Source organism: Triticum aestivum, chromosome 7B, assembly GCF_018294505.1.
Source record: "Triticum aestivum cultivar Chinese Spring chromosome 7B, IWGSC CS RefSeq v2.1, whole genome shotgun sequence".
Taxonomy (NCBI): Eukaryota; Viridiplantae; Streptophyta; class Magnoliopsida; order Poales; family Poaceae; genus Triticum; species Triticum aestivum.
This window is the reverse complement of record NC_057813.1, coordinates 739,053,872-739,081,665: the sequence shown is the minus strand read 5'-3', so window position 1 is coordinate 739,081,665 and position 27,794 is coordinate 739,053,872. Positions and strand designations below refer to the sequence as shown.

General features: G+C 40.0%; 2 protein-coding genes across 2 annotated transcripts; both read right to left on the bottom strand.

Moving 5' to 3' along the window:
- Positions 1-19,724: 19,724 nt before the first annotated feature.
- LOC123158686 (zinc finger protein ZAT3-like) lies at positions 19,725-20,269 on the bottom strand. The gene has a single exon (XM_044576585.1). It carries the CDS (start codon positions 20,267-20,269, stop codon positions 19,772-19,774), a length of 498 nt encoding a protein of 165 aa, XP_044432520.1. The 3' UTR covers positions 19,725-19,771.
- A 6,458-nt stretch (positions 20,270-26,727) lies between these two features.
- Positions 26,728-27,436, bottom strand: LOC123156483 (uncharacterized). The gene has a single exon (XM_044574610.1). The coding sequence runs from the start codon at positions 27,412-27,414 to the stop codon at positions 26,863-26,865; it is 552 nt and encodes a 183-aa protein (XP_044430545.1). The 5' UTR covers positions 27,415-27,436; the 3' UTR covers positions 26,728-26,862.
- Between the last annotated feature and the right edge of the window lie 358 nt (positions 27,437-27,794).

Genomic DNA, 27,794 nt, shown 5'->3' with positions numbered 1-27,794 from the left:
TTGCAGGCTACACACAGTATGTTGGTCCCCTAAAAAAATTGCACAGTTTGCTGGTTATTTTTTACCTTCTCGTTGTTTCCTCTTGATTTACAAATTTGGTAAAAAAATATGCACCAATTTAATTAAAATATTCACTGTATGGGATGAAGCTTTTTGTATGCGTGCGTTCACACTATTTTTGTTTTCATTTCTTTTTTTTAATATTTTGTAATATAAGTAATTGTTTAAACTAGAATACAATATTTTTTTTTAAAATAAGAATACTTTTCAATGATGGGACGAACATCTTTTCCATATGGCATGGACATTTTCTATGTACTTGATGAATATTTTTCGAATATGTGGTCACTATTTTGAAATATGCGACGAACAACTATAAAATACATGATGAATATTTAATAAATATGCAATGAATCTTTTGGCAATATGCGATGATTTTTTATTAAATATGCAATGAACATATTATTGATCATGCGGGTCAACAATTTAGAAATACACAACAAACATTTTTCAAATATGGAGTTAACATATTTGAAAGAAATAGTTATCGAATAAGCGAGGAATATTTTTTAAATACAGGAATATCATGTTTGAATAAATGGTGTACATTTTTTCAATACACAATGTACAAGTTTAAATACAGGACACAAGTTTGAATAATGGAAAGAACATTTTCCAAATAAATAGTGAATATTTTTGAAATATGCGAGAAACATTTTTAATACATGGTGATAATTTTATTAATACATGATAAACAATTTTGAGATATGCGAAGATTGTTTCTAGAATACAATGATAAGAGCATGTCAGACCACTTATATCCCACCAAACTGTAAAATAACAGTCAGTTTTCAGTTTCGGGCGGAAAAAATAGCCCGAACAGACCCCTTAAAAACCTTTGACATTTTAACTATTTTAAGGGGTGAGGTAGAAAACTCCTCCCGATCTGTGAAAACACAGTTTTCGCGTCCGCTTCTACAGTGCCCTGTACCAGGAGAAAACAGTTGGCGTGAGCCCAAACGCCATAGAAACTTCCGCGTGCGCCATCTGCGCCGCCCCGCCCGTCCCTGGACGCCGGCAGCCCGTCCTCGTCCGTCATCTGCGCCGCCCCGGTCAGTCGGCCCCCGGCCGTCCGCGTCTCTCGTTACGGCGATGGAGGAGCTAGCTAGCTAGTTAGCTCGCTCCTGGACCGATTCAAGCTGAGCTAGCTAGCTAGCTTCTGGATCGATTCGAGCTGACCTAGCTAGCTAGCTCTACCCCGATGAAAGAGCTAGCTAGCACCTGGATTGGATGCTTCGTGCGCTTGTATTTGGTTGCGCGGCGGCTCCGTATTTGGCCGCTTCGTGCATTGTCTGTTAGGTTTCATGGGAGCAAGCTAGCTGACTATGGACATGGGAGAGAGGAAGAAGAAGACGTGGGGAATGAATATAAGGGAATATTCGGTTTTACGGTTGAAGTTTGAGGGGTTTGTTTTGTTTGGGAACATAGTAATTCAAAAAAAAAATCCTATGATCACGCAAGATCTATCTAGGAGATGCATAGCAACGAGACGGGAAAGTTTGTCCACGTACCCTCGTAGACCGAAAGCGGAAGCGTTTAGTAACGTTGTTGATGTAGTCGAACGTCTTCGTGATCCAACCGATCCAAGTACCGAACGTACGGCACCTTCGCGTTCAGCACACGTTCAGCTTCATGACGTCCCTCGTGCTCTTGATCCAGTTGAGGACGAGGGTGGGTTCCATCAGCACGATGGCATGGCGATGGTGATGATGATGTTACCGGTGCAGGGCTTCGCCTAAGCACTACGGCGATATGACTGAGGTGTGTAACCGTGGAGGGGGGCACCGCACACGGCTGAGGCAAAACTTGGTGTGTTCTAGGGTGCCCCCTGCCCCCGTATATAATGGAGGGAGGGGAGGCCGGCCGGCCAAGCTAGGTGCGCTGCAAGAAGGGGAATCCTACTAGGACTCCAAGTCCAAGTAGGTTTCCACCTAAAGGAGAAGGGGGAAGGAAGGGAGAGGGGGGCCGCGCCCCCAACCCCTTGTCCAATTCGGACTAGGCATTAGGGGGGAGGGGCGCGCGCCACCTCCTGGCCGCTGCCTCTCCTTCCCACTAAGGCCCATCAACTCTCTGGGGGGTTCCGGTAACCTCTCGATACTCCGGAAAATAACCGAACTTCTCCGGAACCATTTTAATGTCCGAATACAGCCTTCCAATATATCAATCTTTATGTCTCGACCATTTTGAGACTCCTCGTCACGTCCGTGATCTCATCCGGGAGTCTGAACAAACTTCGGTCATCATAACACATAACTCATAATACAACGTCATCGAACGTTAAGTGTGCGGACCCTACGGGTTCGAGAACTATGTAGACATGACCGAGACACATCTCCGATCAATAACAAATAGAGGAACCTGGATGCTCATATTGGCTCCTACATATTCTACAAAGATCTTTATCGGTCAAACCGCATAACAACATACGTTGTTCCCTTTGTCAACGGTATGTTACTTGCCCGAGATTCGATCGTCGGTATCATCATACCTAGTTCAATCTCGTTACCGGTAAGTCCCTTTACTCGTTCCAAAATGCTTCATCGTGCAACTAAATCATTAGTCACATTTCTTGCAAGGCCTATAGTGATGAGCATTACCGAGAGGGCCCAGAGATACCTCTCCGATACACAGAGTGACAAATCCTAATCTTGATCTATGCCAACACAACAAACACCTTCGGAGACACCTGTAGAGCATCTTTATACTCACCTAGTTACGTTGTGACATTTGATAGCACACAAGGTGTTCCTCCGGTATTCGGGAGTTGCATAATCTCATAGTTTGAGGAACATGTATAAGTCATGAAGAAAGCAGTAGCAATGAAACTGTAACGATCATAATGCTAAGCTAACGGATGGGTCTTGTCCATCACATCATTCTCCTAATGATGTTATCCCGTTTATCAAATGACAACACATGTCTATGGTTAGGAAACATAACCATCTATGATTAAGGAGCTAGTCAAGTAGAGGCATACTAGGGACACTATGTTTTGTCTATGTATCCACACATGTACTAAGTTTCCGGTTAATACAATTCTAGCATGAATAATAAACATTTATCATGATATAAGCAAATATAAATAACAACTTTACTATTGCCTCTAGGGCATATTTCCTTCATGTTCGGCCGCAGCTAAAACAGACCTTTAAAATGCATTTTCAGCGAACTATAAACGTGCTATAAGGGTCTGCATTGTAAGGGTTTACTAGAGTTGTTCTATACATGCTTTGAATCTAAGGTGAATGTTTTTTTTGAATATAAGATGTATATTTTGTGAAATATGCTATTAATACATTTTTTAATATGTGCTATGAATGAGTTCGAAATACACCATACACCATGGAATAGTTTGCCATTCTTTTACTGCTTTTCATTTTAAGTTAATGAAAAATAAAAATAAAAAGTAGTTTCCCCAAAATATTTGTAGAGCTAAAAGTAGAGGTGGAAAATGAAAAGGAAAATACAAAGTAAATATCGTGAAAGAAGCACAAAATATTTAAGTTAATCAAATGTAAAAGTTAAGAAACATTTGCGTAATTTCAAATGGAGACTAAAGATTTGACAATTTCAGTTTCTGGTCAAGAAGAGAAGCCACCCCTGGTTTTTGCAACCGTGGGCTATTTATTAAAATAGGTCACTCTCCTAACCCTCTCACTGACTAGCACGTTTTCGGCGGTTGGATTTTATAAACTTGCCATCGTTAAGGGTTCTAATATGGGGTCCACTCTTGCATGGGCCATCCGGCCATCCTGTGCAGATTCACAGGCCCAAATTCTGGACAGAAGCTTTTTAGAGGAAAAAAGTGGACCCCATACATTAAATGGGCATCTCTTTCCATCGCACGTAGTTCGTTTAGCTGAGGTTTAGAGGAAACAGAGCACCATCGGATCTCGATTTGCATTGAGAGGTCAACATGATGTTAGTTGCTTTGCTGTAAAGCAAACTAATTCCGCCGGTGTAGGTTTCCATCGAAAGAACCTACTACCCGTCATTGTGCTCTCCCAAGAAAAGGGTCATGTTCAAGTGATAACGATACTTTTTGAGAGGATGACCATCTAGTCCTCCTCCCTCCCTCCCCCCCCCCCCCCCCCCCCCCCCGATAGAATTTTCATTGTTAAAACAACAACCATTTTCTACATGCCCCCTCTAAAGTTTAGCGGTATGTATCCCCCTACTCATTCCGGGCTAAGACCCATCATAGTTTGCATTGAGAGGTCAAATAGGATGACAGTCGCTCAGCAGTAAAACAAGGGGATTCCGCCGATGTAGTTTCCACCGAGAGAACCTCGTACTAGTCGTTGTACTGTCCCAAGAAAAGAGCCATGGTCAATCGATCACCGGTTCTTTTTGAGAGTATGCCCACCCATGGCCCGTCCTCCCCCCCCCACCCACCACCACCAAGATTGAAAACTTTGTACATATACCTCTTTCAAGTCTAAATGTTAAAAGAACGAGTAGTTTGTACTTGCCCCCCTCTAAAGTATAGCAGTATGTATCCCACCTACTCATTCCAGTCTACGTCCCTGGATAGAATGACATGGATTTTTTTTTGTTGCATCCGACATTTGCCGGTTTTGCTATGTTTTAATTACACTTTTTTTAACTGCATGAACAATTTTTGAATATTAGAAGAACCTTTTACTTAAATGCGTGAACACTTTTTGAAGTTCCATGAATAATACACTTTTACAAGTACACTTTCTAAAATTATAGGACCCTTTTCAATATACATGAGCACGTCTTTTTATTGCGTGGACACTTTTAAAATGCATCAACACTCTTTTAAAAATGCAAGAATATTTTTAAAAATGTGAACACATTATGATTACACAAACATTTTAAAAATGGCATTAACACTCTATTGAAACTATACAAACATTTTCTTAATGTATGAAGCTGTTTCTGAAACATACTCCTATTTGGGGTCCGTTTGGGCGACCAGCAAGCTTCCGATCGGCACGCACGCACAAAGGGCATCTAGGCCTTCATTTGTGTCAGCCTAGAAAGAGGGATCACAGTCACCTACATTCCTGTTTTATCTCAAAAAAAAAAACTACGTTTGCGTCGATGGGCTGCCTCCATTTGCCCGTACAATCGTTAGTTTTCATTTAAATTGATACCTTTGTCTCAAAAAATTTAAATTGATACCTAGCTTTTTTTTTTGCAGGCTACACACAGTATGCTGGTTCCCCTAAAAAAATTGTACAGTTTGCTGGTTATTTTTTACTTTCTGGTTGTTTCCTCTTGATTTACAAATTGGTAAAAAAATATGCACCAATTTAATTAAAATATTCACTTTATGGGATGAAGCTTTTTGTATGCGTGCGTTCACACTATTTTTGTTTTCATTTCATTTTTGTGAATATTTTGTAAAATAAGTAATTGTTTAAACTAGAATACAATATTTTTAAAATAAGAATACTTTTCAATGATGGGACGAACATCTTTTCCATATGGAATGGACGTTTTTTATGTACTTGATGAATATTTTTCGAATATGTGGTCACTATTTTGAAATATGCGACGAGCAACTATGAAATACACGATAAATATTTAATAAATACGCAATGAATCTTTTTGCAATATGCGATGATTTTTTTATTAAATATGCAATGAACATCTTATTGATCATGCGGTCAACAATTTAGAAATACACAACATACATTTTTCAAATATGGAATGTATTTGAAACAAATAGTTTTCGAATAAGCGAGGAATATTGTTCAAATACAGGAATATCATGTTTGAATAAATGGTGTACATTTTTAAATACACAATGTACATGTTTAAATACAGGACACAAGTTTGAATAATGGAAAGAAAATTTTCCAAATAAATAGTGAATATTTTTGAAATATGCGAGACACATTTTTAATACATGGTGATAATTTTATTAATACATGATCAGCAGTTTTGAGATATGCGAAGATTGTTTCTAGAATACAGTGATAAGAGCTTGTCTAGCAGACCACTTATATCCCACCAAACTGTAAAATAACCGTCAGTTTTCAGTTTCGGGCGGAAAAAGTAGCCCGAACAGACCCCTTGTACACCTTTGACCTTTTAAATTTTTTTAAGGGGTGCGATAAAAAAACTCCTCCCGATTTGCAGAAACACAGTTTTCGCGTCCGCTTCTACGGTGCCCTTATCAGGAGAAAGCAGTTGGCGTGAGCCCAAACGCCATGGAAACTTCCGCGTGCGCCGTCTGCACCGCCCTGCCCGTCCCTCGACGTCGGCATCCCGTCCGTGCCCGTCATCCACGCCGCTCCGGTCCGTCGGCCCCCGGCCGTCCGCGTCTCTCCTTACGGCGACAGAGGAGCTAGCTAGGTAGCTAGCTCGCTCCTGGATCGATTCAAGCTGAGCTAGCTAGCTAGCTCCTGGATCGATTCGAGCTGAGCTAGCTAGCTAGCTCTACCCCGATGAACGAGCTAGCTAGCACCTGGATTGGCTGCCTCATATTTGGTTGCCGGTGGCTCCGTATTTGGCCGCTTCGTGCGTTGTCCGTTGGTTTGGTGGGAGCAAGCTAGCTGACTATGGACATGGGCGGGAGAAAGAAGAAGACGTAGGGAAAGAATATAAGGGAATAATCCATTTTATGGTTTAAGTTTGAGGGGTCTGTTCAGCCGCAGCTAAAACCGACCTTTAAAATGCATTTTCTGCGAACTGTAAACGTGCTATAAGGGTCCGCATTGTAAGGGGTCTACTAGAGTTGTTCTAAACATGTTTTGAATCTAAGGTGAATATTTTTTGAATAGAAGATGTATATTTTGTGAAATATGCTATTAATACTTTCTTTTTAATATGTGCTATGAATGAGTCTGAAATACACCATACACCATGGAATAGTTTGCCATTCTTTTACTGCTTTTCATTTTAAGTTAATGAAAAATAAAAATAAAAAGTAGTTTCCCCAAAATATCTGTAGAGCTAAAAGTAGAGGTGGAACCTGAAAAGGAAAATACAAAGTAAAAATCGTGAAAGAAACACAAAATATTGAAGTTAACGAAATGTAAAAGTAAAACATTTTCGTAATTTCAAATGGAGACTAAAGATTTGACAATTTCAGTTTCTGGTCAAGAAGAGAAGCCAACCCTGGTTTTTGCAAGCGTGGCCTATTTATTAAAATAGGGCACTCTCCTAACCCTCTCACTGACTAGCACGCTTTCGACGGTCGGATTTTGTAAACTTGCCATCGTTAAGGGTCCTAATATGGGGTCCACTCTTGCATGGGCCATCCGGCCATCCTGTGCAGATTCGCAGGCCCAAATTCCGGACAGAAGCTTTTCAGAGGAAAAAAGTGGACCCCATAGATTAAATGGGCCGCTGTCTTCATCGCATGTAGTCCGTTTAGCTGAGGTTTAGAGGAAACAAAGTACCATCGGATCTCGATTTGCATTGAGAGGTCAACGTGATGTTATTTGCTCTGCTGTAAAGCAACCAATTCTGCCGGTGTAGGTTTCCATCGAGAGAACCTAGTACCCGTCATTGTGCTCTCCCAAGAAAAGGGCCGTGTTCAAGTGACACCTGGTACTTATTGAGAGGATGCACCCATCTAGCCCCCCTCCCCCCCTCGATTGAAATTTTGAAAGGATGCCCATCCAGCCGCCCCATGCCCCCCCCCCCACACACACTAAAGATTGAAAACTCTATACATATACCCTTCAATGTTAAAAAACAAGCATTTTCTACATGGACCCCTCTAAAGTTTAGTGGTATGTATCCCCCTACTCGTTCCAGGGCAAGTGCCCGTCTAAGGCCCATCATAGTTTGCATTAAGAGGTCAAACATGATGACAGTCGCCCAACTATAAAAAAAAGGATTCTGCCGGTGTAGTTTCCATCGAGAGAACCTCGTACCAGTCGTTGTACTGTCCCAAGAAAAGAGTCATGGTCAGGCGATGACCGGTTCTTTTTGAGAGTACACCCATCCAGGGTCGTCCTCCGCCCCACCAAGATTGAAACCTTTGTACATATATCCTTCAAGCCTAAATGTTAAAACAACAAGAAGTTTCTTCTTGCCCCCCCTGTAAACTATGGGGGTATGCATGCCTCCTACTCATTCCAGCCTACATCCCTGGACAAAACGACATGCATTGTTTTTTTGGTTGTATCCGACATTTGCCGGTTCCGCTTTGTTTTAATTACACTTTTTAAAATTACATGAACAATTTTTAAATAGGTGAAACCTTTTTAAATATTACATGAACCTTTTACTAAACTGCGTGAACACCTTTTGAAGTTTCATGAATAATATACTTTTACAAATACACTTTCTAAAATTATAGGACCGTTTTCAATATACATGAGCACATCTTTTTATTAGATGGACACTTTTAAAATGCATCACACTCGTTTAAAATTGCAAGGATATTTTAAAAAATATGAACACATTTTAATTACACAAACATTTTAAAAAGGACATTAACACTTTATTGAAACTATACAACATTTTCTTAATGTGTGAAGCTATTTTTGAAACACTTGTCAATATTTCGAGGAGTAAGTGATATTTTCTAATATGTGTGAATATCATTTATAATACAAATATCTTTTTCACTATTTTTGTTATTAATTTGATAATAATATATGATTTTGACAAAAAATAATGAAAATGGAAAAAGTGGAAGTTGTTTATATATATAATCATGTCCCCTTTTCGGTATAATATAATTGCTTGTCATTTAGGGTCCGTTTGGGTGACTATCAAGCTTCCAATCGGAACGCACGCACGAAGGCATCTAGACCTTCATTTGTGTCAGCCTAGGAAGTGGTGTTCGCAGTCAGCTACATTCACGTCTTATCTAAAAAAAAACTATGTTTGCGTCGATCGGCTGCCTCCATTTGCCCGTACAATCGCTAGATTTTCATTTATATCTATATCTAGCTTTTTTGCAGGCTACATACAGTATGCTGGTTCCCCTAAAACATTTGTATAAATTGCTGGTTATTCTTTACCTTCTCGTTGTTTCCTCTTGATTTACAAAATTTCTGAAAAAATATGCACCAATTTAATTAAAATATTCAGTGTATGGGATGAAGCTTTTTGTGTGCATACGTTCACACTATTTTTGTTTCCATTTCATTTTCTGAATATTTTTTAGAATAAGTAATTTCTTAAAATAGAATAAAATATTATTTTAATATAAGAATACTTGAATGATGGGATGAACATTTTTTGCATTCGGCATGGACATTTTCTTTGTACTTGATGAATATCTTTCGAATATGTGGTCACTATTTTGAAATATGCAATGAACATCTATAAAATACACTCTGGATATTTGATAAATAAGCGATGAAACTTTTTGCAATGGGCAGTGGTTTTTTATTGATTATGCAATGACCATATTATTGATCATGCAGTAAACAATTTGAAATACACAAGAAATATTTTTCAAATGTGTAATGAACATATTTTTCAAATATTAGACGAATAGATTTTCAATGAAGGAGGAATATTTTTCAAATATAGGAAGATGATGTTTTGAATATGTGGTGATATTTTTTATCTACACAATGTACATGTTTAAATACATGATTAACAAGTTTGAATAATGGAATAAACAATATCCAAATTAATAGTGAATATTTTTGAAATATGCGAGGCACATTTTTCAAATACACGGTGATAATTTTATTAATGCGTGACATACAATTTTAAGATATGTGAAGATTGTTTTTAGAATATGTCGATAAACATTTTTTGAATATGGGGTGAATGTTTTTGAATAGAAGATGTATATTTGCTGAAATATGCGACCAATACATTCTTTTAATATGCGATGAGTGAGTTTGAAATACACGATCCAGCCTGGAATGGTTTGTCATTCTTTTACAGTTTTTAATTTTGAGTTAAAGGAATATAAAAACTAAAAATAGTGTTCCAAAACTATTTGTAGAGCTAAAAGTTAAGGGAAAAATAAAAATGAAAATACAAAGTTACATCTTAAAAGAAACAAAAAAAGATAATCGCTCATGAAAATAGTGTTTCTCTTTATTCTTTTATTTTTTTAATTTTTCTTCCTGGAATTCATATTATCTAAACAATATTCAAATCTACATTAATTTTTCAAAATTTTAAGAATTGTTTCCTTTTCTCAAAAATTGTTTGAACTTCAAATTTTGTTCAAGTTTTTAGAAAATGTTCAAAAATTTTATTTAAAAGTTACAGAAAATTTGTTCAAATATTCTTTTCAAATTTATGAAATGGTTTTTAGAATCTCAATTTTTTGTCCACATTTTTTGATAAAGGTTTGGGATTTCAATACTTGTTCATTTTTTCCAAAAAAATCAGTTTTCAAATGTTGTATGAATAATTTCAAAAAATTATATAATTTTTAAAAAGCTAAGTTTTTTTTGTTTTTTTCATAAAAGTTTCTAATTTTTTCAATTTTTTTTGAAATTCCTAATTTTCTTTGGGTTTTACAAAAAGTGCTATTAAACTTTAAATTTTGTTGTCATCTCCCGTTAAAATAAGTTCCTCAATAATCGGCCATCAATACTATTTGCTAGCAGCTTAGGTTCAGGCCTGAAAGATTGCAAATTTCAATTCTGTATTAACGCGTCTCTTTTGTAGATGTTTATGCTGCTCCGCAACAGGCACACTACGTCAGTCCCACGATGCTGGCCTCGTGTGCATTTCCCTTAAGTTAGTGTCATATAGCGATACCCAGCAAATAGAAATGGTCGACCCTCCAACCAGGCCGGTTTTTCTCTACTGCAACAGAAGTAAAACATTTTTTTCTACATAGACGGTGAACTTTTTTTACTTGTTCAACTTTTTTTTAATACATGGGGACAATTTTGTTTGCATGAAAACCTATGATCTATATACCATGAACAAATCATTAATTCACAATGAACATTTTTTTAATTCACACTAAACATTTTAATATACATTGCAAATTTTAATATAAGATCAACCTTTTTATGATATATGATGAAAGTTTTTGGAATAAACACTGATCATATTTTTTATATACGGTGAATTGTTTTTAATTATATGGTGAACATTTTTTAGTATAAAATAACTGGTTTTAAAAGCAAACAAACCATTTTGTAAAAACATGAAATCTTTTTAACCTGTTTTAGATACTTTCGGAAGCTGTTAAAAATCCACAAAATGTTCACATTTAAAAAAAAAATCGTGTTTTCGAAGAAGATTCTTATTTAAAAAATTGTTCGGAAAACTCTAGTTAAAACCGGTGTGTTACAGCTCATCGAATGCTACAGTGTTTGCTAAATGGGACACTTAGTGGTTTCGCGCTGGTGCATGTGTGCAACTATTTTGACGCACATACAGGTCCTGCCCCTAGTATAGGCGGATGCCGAGTAATACTGGTTCTTTTTTTCTGTTTTTATTTAGTTGGACAGAGAACTGGCTACACCCTTTCTAACCTCAACTCCAGCAGATAGTAACCCAGTTTTTGTTGACACATCACCGTCTCCACCACAGAGCACACAAACACGTGCAGTTATTAAGGCAACTGCAGTGCCCAAAGCATGAGGACCACCACTCCAAACCCCAAATCGCTTAAAGCAGAAGAAGAATTGTTCTCAGGTTAGGTTCCGTAGCTACAGTTCATACTCCATTGCTCTTGCATCACTTTATTTACTCATACCAACTAATTTTAAATTTGAAGGATGCAACTGAAACTCCAGTGACGCAACAGGTATGTTTTAAACCTGCTTCTTTAGCTAGTTTGCTGTTGTTACTTACTCTATATTGATTTCAGTTTCAATTATATAAACAGTTATGTTCTCATGTCATGCACGTTATAGGTGTTGTTAGTGTTGTGTAGTTTACCACACTTATATTCTGTCTATACTGCTTTGTCTTAAACATATATGATTTGAACTGTGTCTCTATCTTGTTTTGGCAACATAAACTAGAACGATATATACCATACAGTGACCATAGTACATAGATATATGTTTGTTTCATGCTGTTATCCTGTCCCCTTTACTACTGAACGGCTTTATCAAAATGAGTTTCATATACAACATGCTAAACCTGTGATGTGTCTGCTTGTTTATATTTTAGGATGCCGACAAAATATTGGAGAAGAGTGCCCCGTTATGCAATGGTAAAGGAAGTAATGCAAATAAGGTTGAAGATAGTGAGACATCCCTATTGGACTACAAGAAAGCTGATAAAAATTATCTTGAAGATAGCGAGACAACCCCAAAGTCTTGTCTTGATGTAGTGCTCGAGTTACTGGCCACTACTGCTGGCACAAGCTCTTCGAACTTGCTGCCTGAAACAGTTCGACTTCTTCAGTCTCAACTACAAGTTGAAAGACATCGATCAGATGTGCTGCGACAAGAAGCCAAAGGACTGAGGAAGTCCCTTCAGAATTCAGATGCATACTTTCTGGTGCAGAAAAGCGCGGGAGGATTTAAGCGCTAAACAAGAGAAAGGTAATAAGCTTGCTAAGCTTCTTGCCAACATGGTGGGTACCCAGAATATTGTTTCTTCAACTCTTCTGAAGTGGCTTCAGTTCTGGACTTGTTTTGCTGCGTCGTTTATATGCACTGGTTGCCAACTTTGACAACTAGTATATGTAATATGCTGCTTTGTTCCTTGCACTGGTGGTGAACTTTGATGCACAGTGGATGTAATCTGTGTAATCGCTGTAATATCCTAGTGTTAGTTGCTTGCTTATTTATTTCTTATAGTCTTGTTTATTTTTTTTGCTTCTAGTACTGCAATTCTTTTTCCTCTGTTTCCTAGTGGCCGCAATAACAATGGTCCATATATGGGCCGTTGTAATCATGGCCCTCCTACGGGCCATAGTATCCATGGTCCTCCTATCGGCCGTAGGATCCATGGGCCTACTACGGTCCTTAGGATCCTTGGGCCTCCTACGGTCCTTAGGATCCACGTGCCTTTTATGGGTTATAGGATCCATGGGCCTCTTACGGGCCGCCGAATCCATGGGCCATACTAATTGTGGACCACTGTCTGAACGCGATTAGGGTCGTAAATGGGCCAGAATCGGAACCATTTGTTTGTGGGTTCATGCCATAATGGGACGTTAATAGGCCATAATGCAGCACATGCTTAATTCTATCGACATGCGTAATGGGTCGCTAATGGGCCATAATACATGACAGGACGAATAAGTCCCAAAGGTTTAATGGGCCACAAACGAGCCAACTATAACCATGTGTCAAATTTTTTAGCCCATTAGCAGAACAGGCCAGTAACGGACCGTAAGTAATCGAGGGCTAGAAATGAGCCCGAGAATATATGGGCCTTAGAAGGCCGAAAGATAACACGATCTGGCAATGGCCCAACTGAATCATGGGCCGTTAATGGGTATAAAGCAATTTACTGTTTATTATCGGCTAGAGTCACCATGGGCCGTTAAAAGGCCCAAAGAAACAAAAGGCATCATATGGGCCGAAAGACGTTATTGGCCATACATGGGCCGAAAGTGACAATGGGCTCGAATTATATTGGACTGCTCACATGACGCTAATGGGCTAAATTCGAAAAGGCCATAACGGGCCATGAGTTAACGGGTCGTAAATGGGCTGTACGCGCATAGGCCATTGACATGCTTTCGATGGGCCGACTTTTTTAACCTAAATGAGCCACTTTTGGGCCGTGCCATGTGTCGACGTATCATAGGCGCCTCATGTCCAGTGGACGGTTGACATCTGTCCCAACGCGAAGCTGACACATGGTTCCTTGGGCTAATGAGAATTTTACACGTGGAAAATCTCCATTGGTCGTGGCTGTTAACGGGTTATCGGATCCAAAACCGGACCCGATAGCTTAACGGCGACCCGTTACGGTGGATGTCACGTGTCGGTTACCCTTGACGAAAGAGATTCCATGACGCACCATATATGATCATGGAAGTGGACACCTCCGTGATTATAATTTGAATTCTGTCATGGAACACTTCTACAAGAGCACATGTATGACTATCTTGATTCTATCATAAAATCATCATGGATATACATGCATGACAGAAAATGTGACATACTGTGACAAACACGTATCATCACGGAAGTGTTTTTTTGTAGTGATAGTAGCGAATAATATTTCCCTCGGTGAGAACCAAGGTTATTGAACCAACAGGCGGACCACGCAAACGCCTAGTCAATAGTACCTGCACACACAAGAGCAAATACTTGCACCCAACACGGGCAAGAGGATTGTCAACCCCCTTGAACTCATTACTTACAAGGATTAAATCTGATAATGATACACACGTAAATTGATAAGTAAAATAAAAGGAGTAAAATTGCAGCAAGGCATTTTTGGTTTTTATAGTATGATAAAAGTAGACCCGTGGGCCATAGTTTTCACTCAAGGCTTTTCTCTCGGAACATAGCATACGGTGGGCACACAAGTTACTGGCAATTGATAGAAAATCGCATAGTTGTGACAATATTCAGGGCAATGATCATGTATACAGGCATCACGTCCGTGACAAGTAGACCGACTCCTGCCTGCATCTACTACTATTAGTCCTCCAATCGACCGACTCCTGCCTGCATCTATGGTATTAAGTTCATGACAAACAGAGTAATGGTTTAAGCAAGATGATATGATGGAGATACAATATAACCAAGCAATATGATTAAACCCCGTTGTTTTAACCTTAAAGGCAATAATATAAATACGCGCCTCGCTACACCTGCTGTCACTGGATGATGACACTGCAAGATTGAACCAACTACAGAGCAGCATTCCAACTAAAGATAAAATCAATCTAGTTGGCCAAACCAAACGGATAGATTGGAGAGAAATACAAAGATATAACAATAATGCATAATAAAGTTCAGCAAAGATTTCATTACTTTCAATGAATATTCCAAATCGTAAACCCACAATTCATCAGATCCCAACAAACACACCGCAAAAACATTACATCGAATCAATCTCCAAAGAGAACATTGTATTGAAGATCAAAGAGAGAGAAGAAGTCATCTAGCTACTATCTATGGACCCGTAGGTCTGTGGTAGACTACTCACACATCATCAGAAGGGCAACAAGGTAGATGTAGAAGCCCTCCATACCGGAAAAGGCCTCTAGATGGGATCACGGAAGAACAAAAGCTCGCGGCAGCGAAAAAAAATTGTTTCGGGTGGCTCTCTGTTGGTTTGGCGATATACGTGAATTTATAGCGCTGGAATTAGGTCAAACAGAGCTGCGTGGGACTGACAAGCTCAGGTGGCTCCCTCTCCTGGGGGTGCACCGTGTTAGCTCGTGAATCTCTTGTAGATCTTCTGGCCTACCCACGGACTTTCTAGGGTCCCTTTCGGTCCAAAAAAAGTCACTGTAATGTCTCATTGTGCTTGGACTTTGTTTGGTACCGACTTTCTGAAAAGCAAAAAACAGAAAGTGGCACTGGGCACTGAGTTAATATGTTAGTCCCCAAAATGATATAAAATTGCATATAAAGTATCTAAGATTGGTAATATTTAGCATGAAACAATAAAAATTATAGATACGTTGGAGACATATCAACAACTCTCAGACCTCGATCTAGTCGCGAGAAACCCCGATCCACCAGCGCCTTGTGCTTCCCCGTGTATGACGACAATTATGGCACAAGCTCGACACAGGCACGTAGTGGCGGCGATCCCATATGATAGTGTGAAGAATGGCGGCAACAGCGACCTGGGCGTCTGTCTCAGTGGCCCACGCTCGTGGTGCTTCCTTGGGGCGGCGACACAAGGAAGAAAGGGGAGAGCATAGGCTGAGAAGGGGAGGAGGAGGCAGGGTCAGCGCGAGGGAGAGAGAGAAGTGAGGGATGGTGAGAAAAACCCTGGTCGTCTCACCCGATTGGAGATGGGGCAATGAATCAAGACAAGACGCTTGGCATAGGGTTAGGTGAAATGTCGGAAATGCCCTCGGCGGCCACCGAGAATTGCAGGCGGTGGCACGCCTCCCATGCACACAACGACCTAACACCGGTCATGTCGACCTCTGCGGCCCATGACAGTCGTGGCCAACACCGTCGAGACCCCACCTTCCATAGACAAACAAGATGGTAGGACGGGGAGGGGAAAATGACACTATTCATTGGTAGTCACATCATACTCAATCCAATGGTCGGGATCATCTAATCTCAAGATCGGACGACCTGGATTCGTTCAGAAGCCCAATCCGATGGCCCAGAGAGCACATGCCCTGAGAAGGCTCCATTTCTTCTCAAAATCTAACAATGTGATTTATTTAATCATCGTCCCACTTGCCCCAAGAATTTTCTCACACCCCTTGGTCTTCCTTGTAGTTTTCACCCCATTTACGACCACCCTCGTGTGTTTGGTTGCATTTTATTCCCAAAACCTATGCCGGATTCCTTGACAAACTATCTCCCCATTCCTCTCGTTGTGTTTTTCTTGGGTACCCACTTGAACACAAGTGGTATCAGTGTCTTGATCTTCAAACTAAAAAAGTTGAGTTACCTCCCATGTTAATTTTTATTAAGATTGTTTACCTTGTGTTTATATCACACACAAACCTGCACACATGCTTCCTGCAGCGAATCCCGTGCTTCTTGAGCCCTTCTGCCTGATCTACTTCCAGCTCGGACCATGACCTACATCATACCCTTGTGCCGGAGACCCACAACACTTCGAAATCGCCTCCCACTATAACACACCCGCACCACTCCCCTCCGAACACGTCAGGTGGACCCAGCCCAACATCACTCGTTTCCCGCTCGACAACATCAGACTCGGCTGTCGCCCCACACCAGCTTGCTTTGGCTTTTGTGCCGTTGACCGCATCTTTTTGTTGATCTATGCACCCACTCTCTACGCACCACCTCAACCCTGTTTCCCGCTTAGTTCCATCCTAGTAGAGCCACCCGACAATGCACACGAGATGTACACACATGAGAAATATCCAGTTATTTCATGACTAAAAGGGAAATTTTATTATGTATTTTCTCATACATTTCTCTATTACTTCTTCATATAAAATATCACTCCATGGTCTGAACTGGTGTCATGCAATATGTGATGTATTTAGTGCTTTTTTTTTGTAGAATGACACTTGGTCTTTGGTTCCTCGTCCAACATGTGTGAATGCCATCTTTGGGAAATGTATCTTTCGAGCCAAATTCAACTGCAATGGTACGTTGGCGAGGTGCAAGGTAAGGAGTGGCAGGGGGTTCGTGGCTTCAATAAATGTGAGGGTGTTGAGCATAGTGAGATATTAGTCCGATTGTCAAATCGGCTATTATTCATATGGTGCTCAGTCTCGCCACATTCTCCCCGTGGCAGTATCTTTTGAGTGAGATGACTGTGAAGAAACACATCTTAAGAAAGTAAAGTTATACTGTATCGACCCACATACTAATGTAGGGATCCTTTTCGGATTGAGGTGTCCGTTCTAGAAAGACTATTTTGGAAATATAAAAAATCATAACACTCCGTGTCCAATACAAGCATTAAAATTTGAATCCTAATACATAAGCTGCCCCATTTGGTAAAATACATTTATCCTTTTTGAAAAGGCAGGCACACCCCTGGCTGCTGCATCGATTGATGCACACAACCTTTTTTGCAGAATTTTTATGTGCTTTATTTTAAAAAGGGAGAATGTATTCTCAACGAAGCTAGGAAGATTTCACTGTGCACTTATAGGTTATTCAACATGATCTTATATAATATTGGGAACCCGACCAACATGGGCATGTAAAATGTGGAATCTTGCATGAAGGTGACACTACAGTCTGGGTAACACTGCATGGGACATGTATGTGCATATGGTCAAGTACACAAGGATGTAATGTATATGTGTGTATAATTTCATGACGATATACCTTGAATTGTGAGCTGCAAAAAAAATAAAACTCTTGGACTTTGGGGATGAACAGAACATGTGCTAAGCACAGATTTGTTCTTTGATTTATCCCTCATTAGAGTGTATTTCATCATCAAAATTTGCACACACGTACACTATGTCTCTGCGTATATGTGTATTTTTTGAAACATAAAAGTATGGTTTGAAAATTTCAAAATTAAGGCCTCCGTTTGGCATTTGCTGCTCAAGCTAGCACTCTCTATTTGTCAATTGATCGACCTAATTACATATCCAAGAAGGCCTGTGACGTTGATCCCCTCATCATCATGGGCTGTGGTTTATATCTCTATATCCATGCAAGGCAATGACGCCTGGCACACCTCGGTGGTACTAGGACTCTACAGATAGAGACGGGATGAGTGTGTGGAACTGGTAGGTGAAGGTTATGTGGATATTCGGTAACTAGCATTAGTATAGCAGTATTCTCTAACAGCGAGCAATTATTAATTTTGTGTATATTTTAAGTAGCAAGTATGACATAATTCTAAATTTTTCTTGGGTATTCATTTCACAATACCTATAAGGGGTAAATCTATATGTACCAATATATATTTTAATTGGTAGGTTCTTCCTTAAAAATAGCAAGTCCGATGATCAAATGAATATAAGCCCGATGTTTACACTTGAATCCATGTCCGACTGATAATTGTCATATCAACCTTTCAGTCTTACCAAATCCTGTAGGAGTGCGCTGGATTCAGCACACACATATGTGTCCAGTTGTCTTTCACTATGTGGGAATCTCTGATGGTCGAATTAGACATCCGAATCCGAGTCGGATTCGGACAGTTGTGTTTGTGTCCTATGATGTGCAGTGTGCTAGCATTATGAATGTATATCCATGCAGCTGAAAATGGAACATCGTTGGTTTTGAATAACACTGTACTCGACATGCATGATTTTGTTTCATGGTAATTTGGATTTTTTTTTCGTTTCAAAAATATTTTTTGCCCCCTTTGTTCTTCTGATTTCCTATATCGAAACATTGAGACTCCTATAACATATATAGTGTCGAAATAGAGTGCTTAATTACTCCGATGATGTCAATATATCCCCAATATATACATTATGAAGCAATATCATAAACTTGGGAACTGGTATGTAAAGCATGAGGCACACTTCACGTTTCACTAGAAGACATAAATACTCAAACTATTTCTGTTCGTATTTGCAAAGCCACTTTTGGTTTCTGCTAATGATGAAAAGGTTTGGAAATCATAGTTCAATTAATATGACATTGCTTCCTACTAGGAGTGGATCGACCCTTTTATCATCCATTAATCTCATGCATACACATTCTGACCTTTTCCTCCTTTTCCTATCTACTATATGAAATGGGCACAACACCTGGAGAAACAATCTCTAGTGATTGTCTTATTAACTGTTGAGAAATCAGATATATGCATACAATATTGAGCTAGCTATGTATTAATGCAACTTATTAAATAATTCTCAGTAAGTCGATATAAAATTGCTGGAGCTGGACACATAGTTAACCAATAGATCTAATATTAGATCGGCTAATGTCAAATAAAACAGGACCAAATCAGCTCAAGAAACAAAGAATCACATGAAATAACCTGAAGATTCAGTTCTAGCTGCATCAAAGTATCAAACACGAACTGACACACATATATAGCAAACCAGCTTAATTGCAGATTGCAGTCCTCATTTATTTATCTATTGAGCGGGGATCGATCGATCGAGAGCTATTTGCACACCAAGTCTGGAAACACAAAGTCAAAGAGAAAGAAGGCAGAATAAAATATATAGAGAAGCTAAACACCAAATATAGCACACGCAAGCACAGCTTCAACAACTTTCAACTGAGAACAGTACCAGCAAGCTGCTCGATCGATCTGTTGATCTCTCCTACTCCTCCTCCTCATGTTCCTCTGCCTCTGGAGCCGGAAGGTTCAGATCAACGTCGAACACGACGGGCTTCCGAGCTTCTTCTTCGGCGGCGAGCTCCTCCCTATCGAGCCAGGAGCAGCCTTTCTTACCATTGTGGCTGGCACGGTGGCCGCCGAGCGCCTGCCGCGTCTGGAATGGCATCTTGCAGCGGTCACACGCGTACGGGTAGCGCCGCCCGTCCGGCCCAAGCTCGCCGAGAGGTTCCGGCCGGGGCGGCTCCATGCCGCGCCAGCTGCGGTCCGTGTGGCTGCGCATGTGGCCATGGACGGCCTTGGCACTGGCGAATGTGCGGAAGCAGATGGGGCACCCGTAGGGCTCTACCGGTGCTCCACGGGTGATGGCAGGGACGGCGGCGTCCACCTCGTGCAGGGACTTGAAGGTCCAGGGGTACCTGGGGTCGTCGCCTCCTCCGGAGCCTCCCGCGACGAGGTAGTGGACATGGCCGGCGCCGGGCATGATGAACACATGGGAGCTCGATCCGGTCATCATGTTGTGGGTTGTGGCTGCCGTTTCTCTATTTGTGTATGTAGACGAAGACGACAACACACTCTAGCTGCATTTTGTACTTGTGTATGTATAGTGGCTTGGGACTGCTGCAGTAGCCGTGGAGAGTACTGTAAGTAGATGGGCGGTAGGCGTGGTGAGTACATTATCAGTTTATCTAGTTCCGTCTTGTCTTTATTAATCCATTCATACTAGTGTCCCCGGTGGGGAGGCTGTAAGCTTTACTAAGAAACATTTGCGTAATTTACATGGAGACAAAAAAAATTACAATTTCAGTTTCTGTTTGAGAAGAGAAGCCACCCCTGGTTTTTGCAAAAACTGTGGGCTGTTTATTAAAACTGGGCACTCTCCTAACCCTCTCACAACCAGCACGCTTTGGGCGGTCGGATTTTGTGATCTTGCCATCGTGAAGGGTTCTAATATGGGGTCCACTCTCGCACGAGCCATCCGGCCACCGTCTGCAGATTCGCAGGCCGAAAGTTCTGGACGGAAGCTTTTCGGAGGAAAAGAGTTTACCCCATAGGTTAAATGGACCTCCCTCTTCATCGCACGCAGCTCGTTTAGCTGAGGTTTAGAGGAAACAAAGCACCATCGGATCTCGATTTGCATTGAGAGACAACAGGATGTGGCTTGCTCTGCTGTAAAGCAAACCGATTCCAGCGGTCTAGGTTTTCATCAAGAGAACCTAGTACCCGTCGTTGTGCTCTCCCAAGAAAAGAGTCGTGTTCAATCGACAACCGGTAATTTTTGAGAGGATGCCAATCCAATGCCCTAACAATTAATGAAGATAGGAAAAGGAACAAAGAAAAAGAATCGAGGAAGAAAAGGGGACAACAAAAAGGTTTTGTCAAATCTGACGTTGGTTCTTCCAAGATCGTCAAGGGTGCGCCTATTGTAAGCATTGCAACCTAGTTTATATGGTTTGATCTCAACTAGGAAGCTTCCCATGACACATAGTGTAGTCTTATCTGAAGTTGGTATGTCCCTAACAATTGAAATGAAAGAAAATAAAAGGAAATATATTTGACTGCAAAATTAGCTCAATACAATTCTTCGTAATTTGACATGGAGACAAAACTCTATAATTTCAGTTTCTGACTGAGGACAGAAGCCACCCCTGGTTTTGCGAAAACCATGGGCTAGTTTGGCATTCTGCAAATATATTTTATGGACATCAATATACTGAGCACTCTCCAAACCCTCTCATGACCTGTGCGTTTTCGGATGTCAGATGTCGTGATATTGATGTCCTAATGCATTCTAATGGCCGAGCCTCCAGCCGGGCCGCCCTTTTTATTCTGTCATTTTTCGGCTGTATTATTTTCTTTTTTTGTGTGTAGTTTTTTGTTTCAGTTTTCTTTTTATTTATATTTTTATTTTTTTTCTATTTCTCTTTTGAGATTTGGTTTTTCTTCTGGTTTTTGGCTTATTTTCTCCCATTTATTTATTATAGTTTTTGCAACATATGTTAAACAATTTTTTCAAAATAGAACATCGAACATTTAATTTTTAAACCTTTTCAATACATGGGAACAATATATTAAATAAATGACAAACAAATCGTTAATATATGATGTACATTTTTTGAATACACACTTAGCATTTATGTAATATACATTGAACAATTTAATATAAGATCAGCCTTTTTAAGATATACTCCCTCTATTTTTATTTAATCGGCATATTGGAGTTGACTAAAGTCAAACTTCATAAAGTTTGACCAAGCTTATAGAAAACAATATAAACATTTACCGCAACAAATCTATATGATGTGAAAGTACATTCAATAATTGTGTTTATTTGTTATTCTATAGATTAATATTTTCTTTTATAAACTTTGTCAAAGTTTATAAAGCTTGACTTGACCAAAACTAATACGTGGCCTAAATAAAAACGGAGGGAGTACGATGAATATTTTTGAATACACACTAATCAATTTTTTTTATATCTGGTGGATTTCAATATATAGTGAACCTTTTTTAATATACACTAGTTTTTTAAAACAGGTAATATTGTTTTTCAAAATAATATTTTAAAAAATTTGTTCATACTTTTGGAAGTTGTTCAAAATCAAAAAATGTTTATATTTTTGGAAATTGTTCATTTTTTGGAAGAATATTCATATTTTTAGAAATTCTTTGGAAAACCCTATTTAAAACCAGCGCGTTAAAGTGTGTCGAAGCTACAGTGTTTCCAAATGGACCACCCATGACGTTTCGCACCATTGCGAAGGTGCGGCTATTTGACGCACACGGGCGTTGTATGGACCTCTCCTCTAGTTTAGGCGGAGGCCAATAACACTAGTTCTTTTCTTCCGTTCTTTTTTTATTTGTTTAATTTTCATTATATATGATCCTCTTTTTATTTTCTTTTTTCCTTTTGTTTATACGTTTTATGGTTCTATTATTCAATATTATTTAATTTTATTCTCTATTTATAAATGTATTAAAATTTGGTTTTCTTTTTTCTTTCCTTTTTCGTTTCTTCCTTTGTTCCTTTTCATTTTTTAGATACATGCACAAACTTTTTTTAAATCGTGAATTATTCTCACAAACAAAAACATGTGAAATATATATGCATAATCTTTTGACACACAATAACATGTAACCAAGACGAGTTCTTCCGTAGGAAAATTTCCACGACTACGACCTGGAGGACTCCATGGTTGGGTTCTTTTCATTGTGTGCCTTGCCCCTCCCTTCAAGATGCCCCTCCCTTCAAAATGCACCTCCATTCAAAATGGCAAAGATGTCTGTCTCATTCGGTCCACTAGCGATATCATGCAGAAGGGTATCAGTGTCTTGATCTTCAAACTCAAAACGTTAATGTCCTCCCATGTAAACTGTTTATTATCATTGTTTATATGTTTATACCACACAATAACCTACACACAGGCCTCCCGTAGTGAATCCCATGCTTCTTTAGCTCTTTCGCCTGGTCTACTTCAAGCTCCGACCACGACCTACCTTGTACCCTTGTGTATGACACCCACATCCACTACAGGATTGCCTCTAACTCTAACATGCATGCGCCACTCCCCTTCAAACACGTCGGCTGGACTCAATGCAACGTCACCCGTTTCCCACTCGACAACATCACCCTCGGCTCCTGCACCACACCAGCTCGCTTTGTCTTTTATGTCTTTGATCGCATCTTCCCGTTGATCTACGCCAACTTCTCCGTACGTGCCACCTCAACCCTGTTTCGCACTCAATGCCATCCTAGTAGATACACCACACAATGCACATGAGATGAACAGTACCTATGGGAGATATCGGGCTATTTTATGCCACAAAAGAAAATTTCAATGTATATTTTCTCGGCCATTTCGTCTTTTACTTCTTATAAAGTAGCACTCCATGATCTGAAATGGTATTATGTGATGTTTTGTTGCAAAAAGATCTTGGTCTTTGGTTCCTCGTCCAACATGTCTGAATGCCATCTTTGGGCCATGGATCTTTCAACACAACTTCACACCAATGGTATGCTGGTGAGGTGCAAGGACGGGGGGTGGGGGTGGGGTGGGGTGGGGGGGTTCATGGTTTCACTAAACATGAGGGTGTTCAGCCTGGCGAGATATTAGTCCAATAGTCAAGCCGACTATTTTTCATACGATGCCCAATCTCACCACATCCACCCCATGGCACATAGCAGTATCTTTTGAATGAGATCACTGTGAAGAAACACGTCCTTAAAAAAACATGAAGATTATATTGTATCGACACACATTCTAGTGTTGCGGTCCTTTTTGTATTTAGGTGTTCATTCTAGAAAGACTATTTTGGAAACATAAAAAAACGTAACACCGGGTACGGTACATGAATTCAAATTTGATTCCTAATACAGAATCTGCCCCCATTTGGTATCTCCTTTTTCAAAAGGCAGGTACACCCTCAACTACTACATCAATTGATGCACACAACCTTTTTACTGTGGAATTTTTGTGTGCTTCTTTTTTTAAAAGGGAGAGTGTATTCTCAACAAAGCTAGGAAGATTACAACAATGCACTTATAGGTTATTCAACATGATCTTATATAATATTGGCAACCTCATCAACATGGGCATGTAAAATGTGGAATCCTGCATGAACGTGACACTGTAGTCTGTGTAACATTGCATTGGACATGTATTTGCATATGGTCATGGACACAAGGATGTAATGTATTTGTGTGTAAAATTTTATGATGAGATATATATCTTGAATTGTGAGTTGCACAAAACAAATCATGGATTATGGGGATGAACAATACATGTGCTTAAAAGCCACAAATTTGTTATTTTATTTAGCTCCCATTTTAACCTATTTCATCATGAAAATTTGCACACATGTACAATGTCTCTTTTGGTATATGTCTATTTTTTCAAATAGTTTTTGAAACGTCAAAGTATGAATTTGAATTTTCAAAATTAAAGCCTACATTTGGCGTTTTTGCTCAAGCGCGCACTCTTTTATTTGGAAATTATCGAGCTAATTACCTTTCCAAGTGACCTACGAATGTATGTGAGTCGACTGCCTCATCATCACGGGCTGTGGTTTATGTCTCTATATCGATGAAAGGCACCCGATTCTTGACACACCTCTGTGGTACTAGGACTATATAGCTAACGTGATTAGTGTGTAGGAAATGGTAGTTGACGGTTACATGGGTATTCTCTAACTAGCATTTGTGTAACGGTATTCTGTAATAGCGAGCAATTATTTATTCTGTGTTGTTTTAAGTTGCAAGTGTGACATAATTCTTAATTTATCTTGGATAATTATTACAAAAAAATCTATAAGGGATAAATTTATATATAACCAATATATGCTTTATGAGGTGTTCTTCCTTACAAAATATTAAGTCTGATGATCAAATAAATATAAGTCCAGTGGTTACACTTGTATCCATGTCAGACTGATAATTGTCATGTCAACCTTTCAGTCATACCCAATCCTCTAGGAATGCCACAAATTTTCAGATTATCTTTGGCTACGTGGAGATCTCTGTTGGTCGACTTAGACATCCGAATTCTAGTCTAATTCAGACAGTTGTGTTTTTGTCTGATGTTGTGCAGTGCACTAGCATTATAAATGTATATCCATGCAGTTGAAAATGGAACATTGGTTTTGAGTAATTGTATTCAGCATAAATGGTTTTGTTTCATGAAAATATCATTTTGTTTATCAAAAATATTTCTTGGCCCCTTTGTTCTTCTGATTTCCTATATAGAAACAATGAGACTCCTATAACATATATAGAGTCGAAATAGAGTGCATTAATTACTCCAATGATGCCAATATATCCCCCATATATACATTGTGAAGCAATATCATTAAGTCCAATGTTTACAGTTGTATCCATGTCCGACTTATAATTGTCTTGTCAAACTTAGTCATACCCAATCCTCTCGGACGGCGATGGATTCAACACACATATCCAGGTCCAATTGTCTTCCACTATGCAGAAATCACTCCTGGCCGAACTAGACATCTCAATCCGACTCGGATTCGGACAGTTGTGTTTGTGTCTGATGCTCTGTTGTGCTCTACATTATAAATGTATGTCCATGCAGCTGAAAATGAAACATTGGTTTTGAGTAACAATGTGTTTGACATACATGGTTTTGTTTCACGAAAATATGAATTTTTTGTTTCAAAAATATTTTTTAGCCCCGTTGTTCTTCTCATTTCCTATATAGGAACAAGGACACTCTTATAGCATATAGAGTACAGATAGAATGCATTAATTACTCCAATGATGCCAGTATATATATCTCCAATATAAACATTGTGAAGCAACATCATTAACTTGGGAAATGGTATGTAAAGCACACGGCACATTTCATGTTTCACTAGAAGACATAAATACTCAAACTAATTCTGTTCTTTTTCGCAAAGCCGTTTTTTCTTTCTGCTAAGGAAGAAAATATTTGGAAATCACGGTGCAATTAATGATAGTATATCATACGAGGACTGGATCGACCCTTTTATCATCCATTAATCTCATGCATACACATTGTGACCCTTTTCCTCCTTTTCCTATCTATATGAAATAGGCACAACACCTGGGAAAAAAAATCATCTGATAAATCAGCTCCAAATAAGATATATGCGTGCCAAATCAAGCTAGTTATGGATTAATGCAACTCATTAAATAATTTCATTCACCATACAGAATTGCTGGAGATGACACAAGGTCGTTGACCTATAGATCTAATTTAGATCGGCTAATTTCAAGTAAAACAGCACCAAATCAGCTCAAGAAACAAAGAATCACATGAAATAACCTGAAAAATTAGTTCTAGCTGCATCAAAGTATCAAACACAGTCTGACCCACATATATATAGCAGCTTAATTACAGTCTTCATTTATTTATCTATTAAGCGGGGATCGATCGATCCAGAGCTATTTGCAACCCGAGTCTCGAAACACAAAGTCAAAGAGAAGGAAGGCAGATATAATATCGGAGAAGCTAAACACCAAATATAGCACACGCAAGCACAGCTCCAACAACTGTCAACTGAGAACACTAGCAAGCTGCTCGATCGATCTGTTGATCACTCCTACTCCTCCTCCTCCTCCTGTTCCTGATCTGCCTCGGGAGCCGGAAGGTTCAGATCAACGTTGAACACGATGGGCTTCCGAGCTTCTTCGGCGACGGCGGGTTCCTCCCTTTCGAGCCAGGAGCAGCCTTTCTTACCATTGTGGCTGGCACGGTGGCCACCGAGCGCCTGCCGCGTCTGGAACGGCATCTTGCAGCGGTCGCACACGTACGGGTAACGGATCTCGCCCAGGGGCGGCGGGCGGGGCGGCTCCATGCCGCGCCAGCTGCGGTCCGTGTGGCTGCGCATGTGGCCATGGACGGCCTTGGCAGTGGCGAACATGCGGAAGCAGATGGGGCACCCGTAGGGCTCTACCGGTGCTCCACCGGGGACGGCGGCCGGCCTCTTGCTGCCACGGGCGATAGCAGGGACGACGGCGTCCACCTCATGCAGGGACTTGAAGGTCCAGGGGTACCTGGGGTCGTCGCCTCCTCCGGAGCCTCCCGCGACGAGGTAGTGGACATGGCCGGCGGCGGGCATGATGAACACTTGCGAGCTCGATCCGTTGAGCATGCTGTGGGTTGTGGGCTTGTGGCTGCCGTTTCTGTATTTGTGTATGGACACTCTAGATGCACTGTGTATTTGTGTATATGTAGCGGCTTGGGACTGCTGAGTAGGTGGGCCGCACCGCCGCAGCACCATCTATCAATGTACTACTAGTACTACTTAGAGTATCTGTTTATCTAGTTCTATGTGGTCTTTATTAATCTATATTAGTGTCACCGGTGGGGAGATTGTAAGCTTTTCTAAGAAACATTCCCCTTTTACTTGGCGGAAAGATGCCGGCATGTGCAGTGGAAAGAGAGAAATCGTCTGTTGTAGTCTTTTTTCAGTTGGTAGTCCCCTCGCATACCGTCAAGTCTCAGAGCTGATTTTTACCGTATAGACAATAA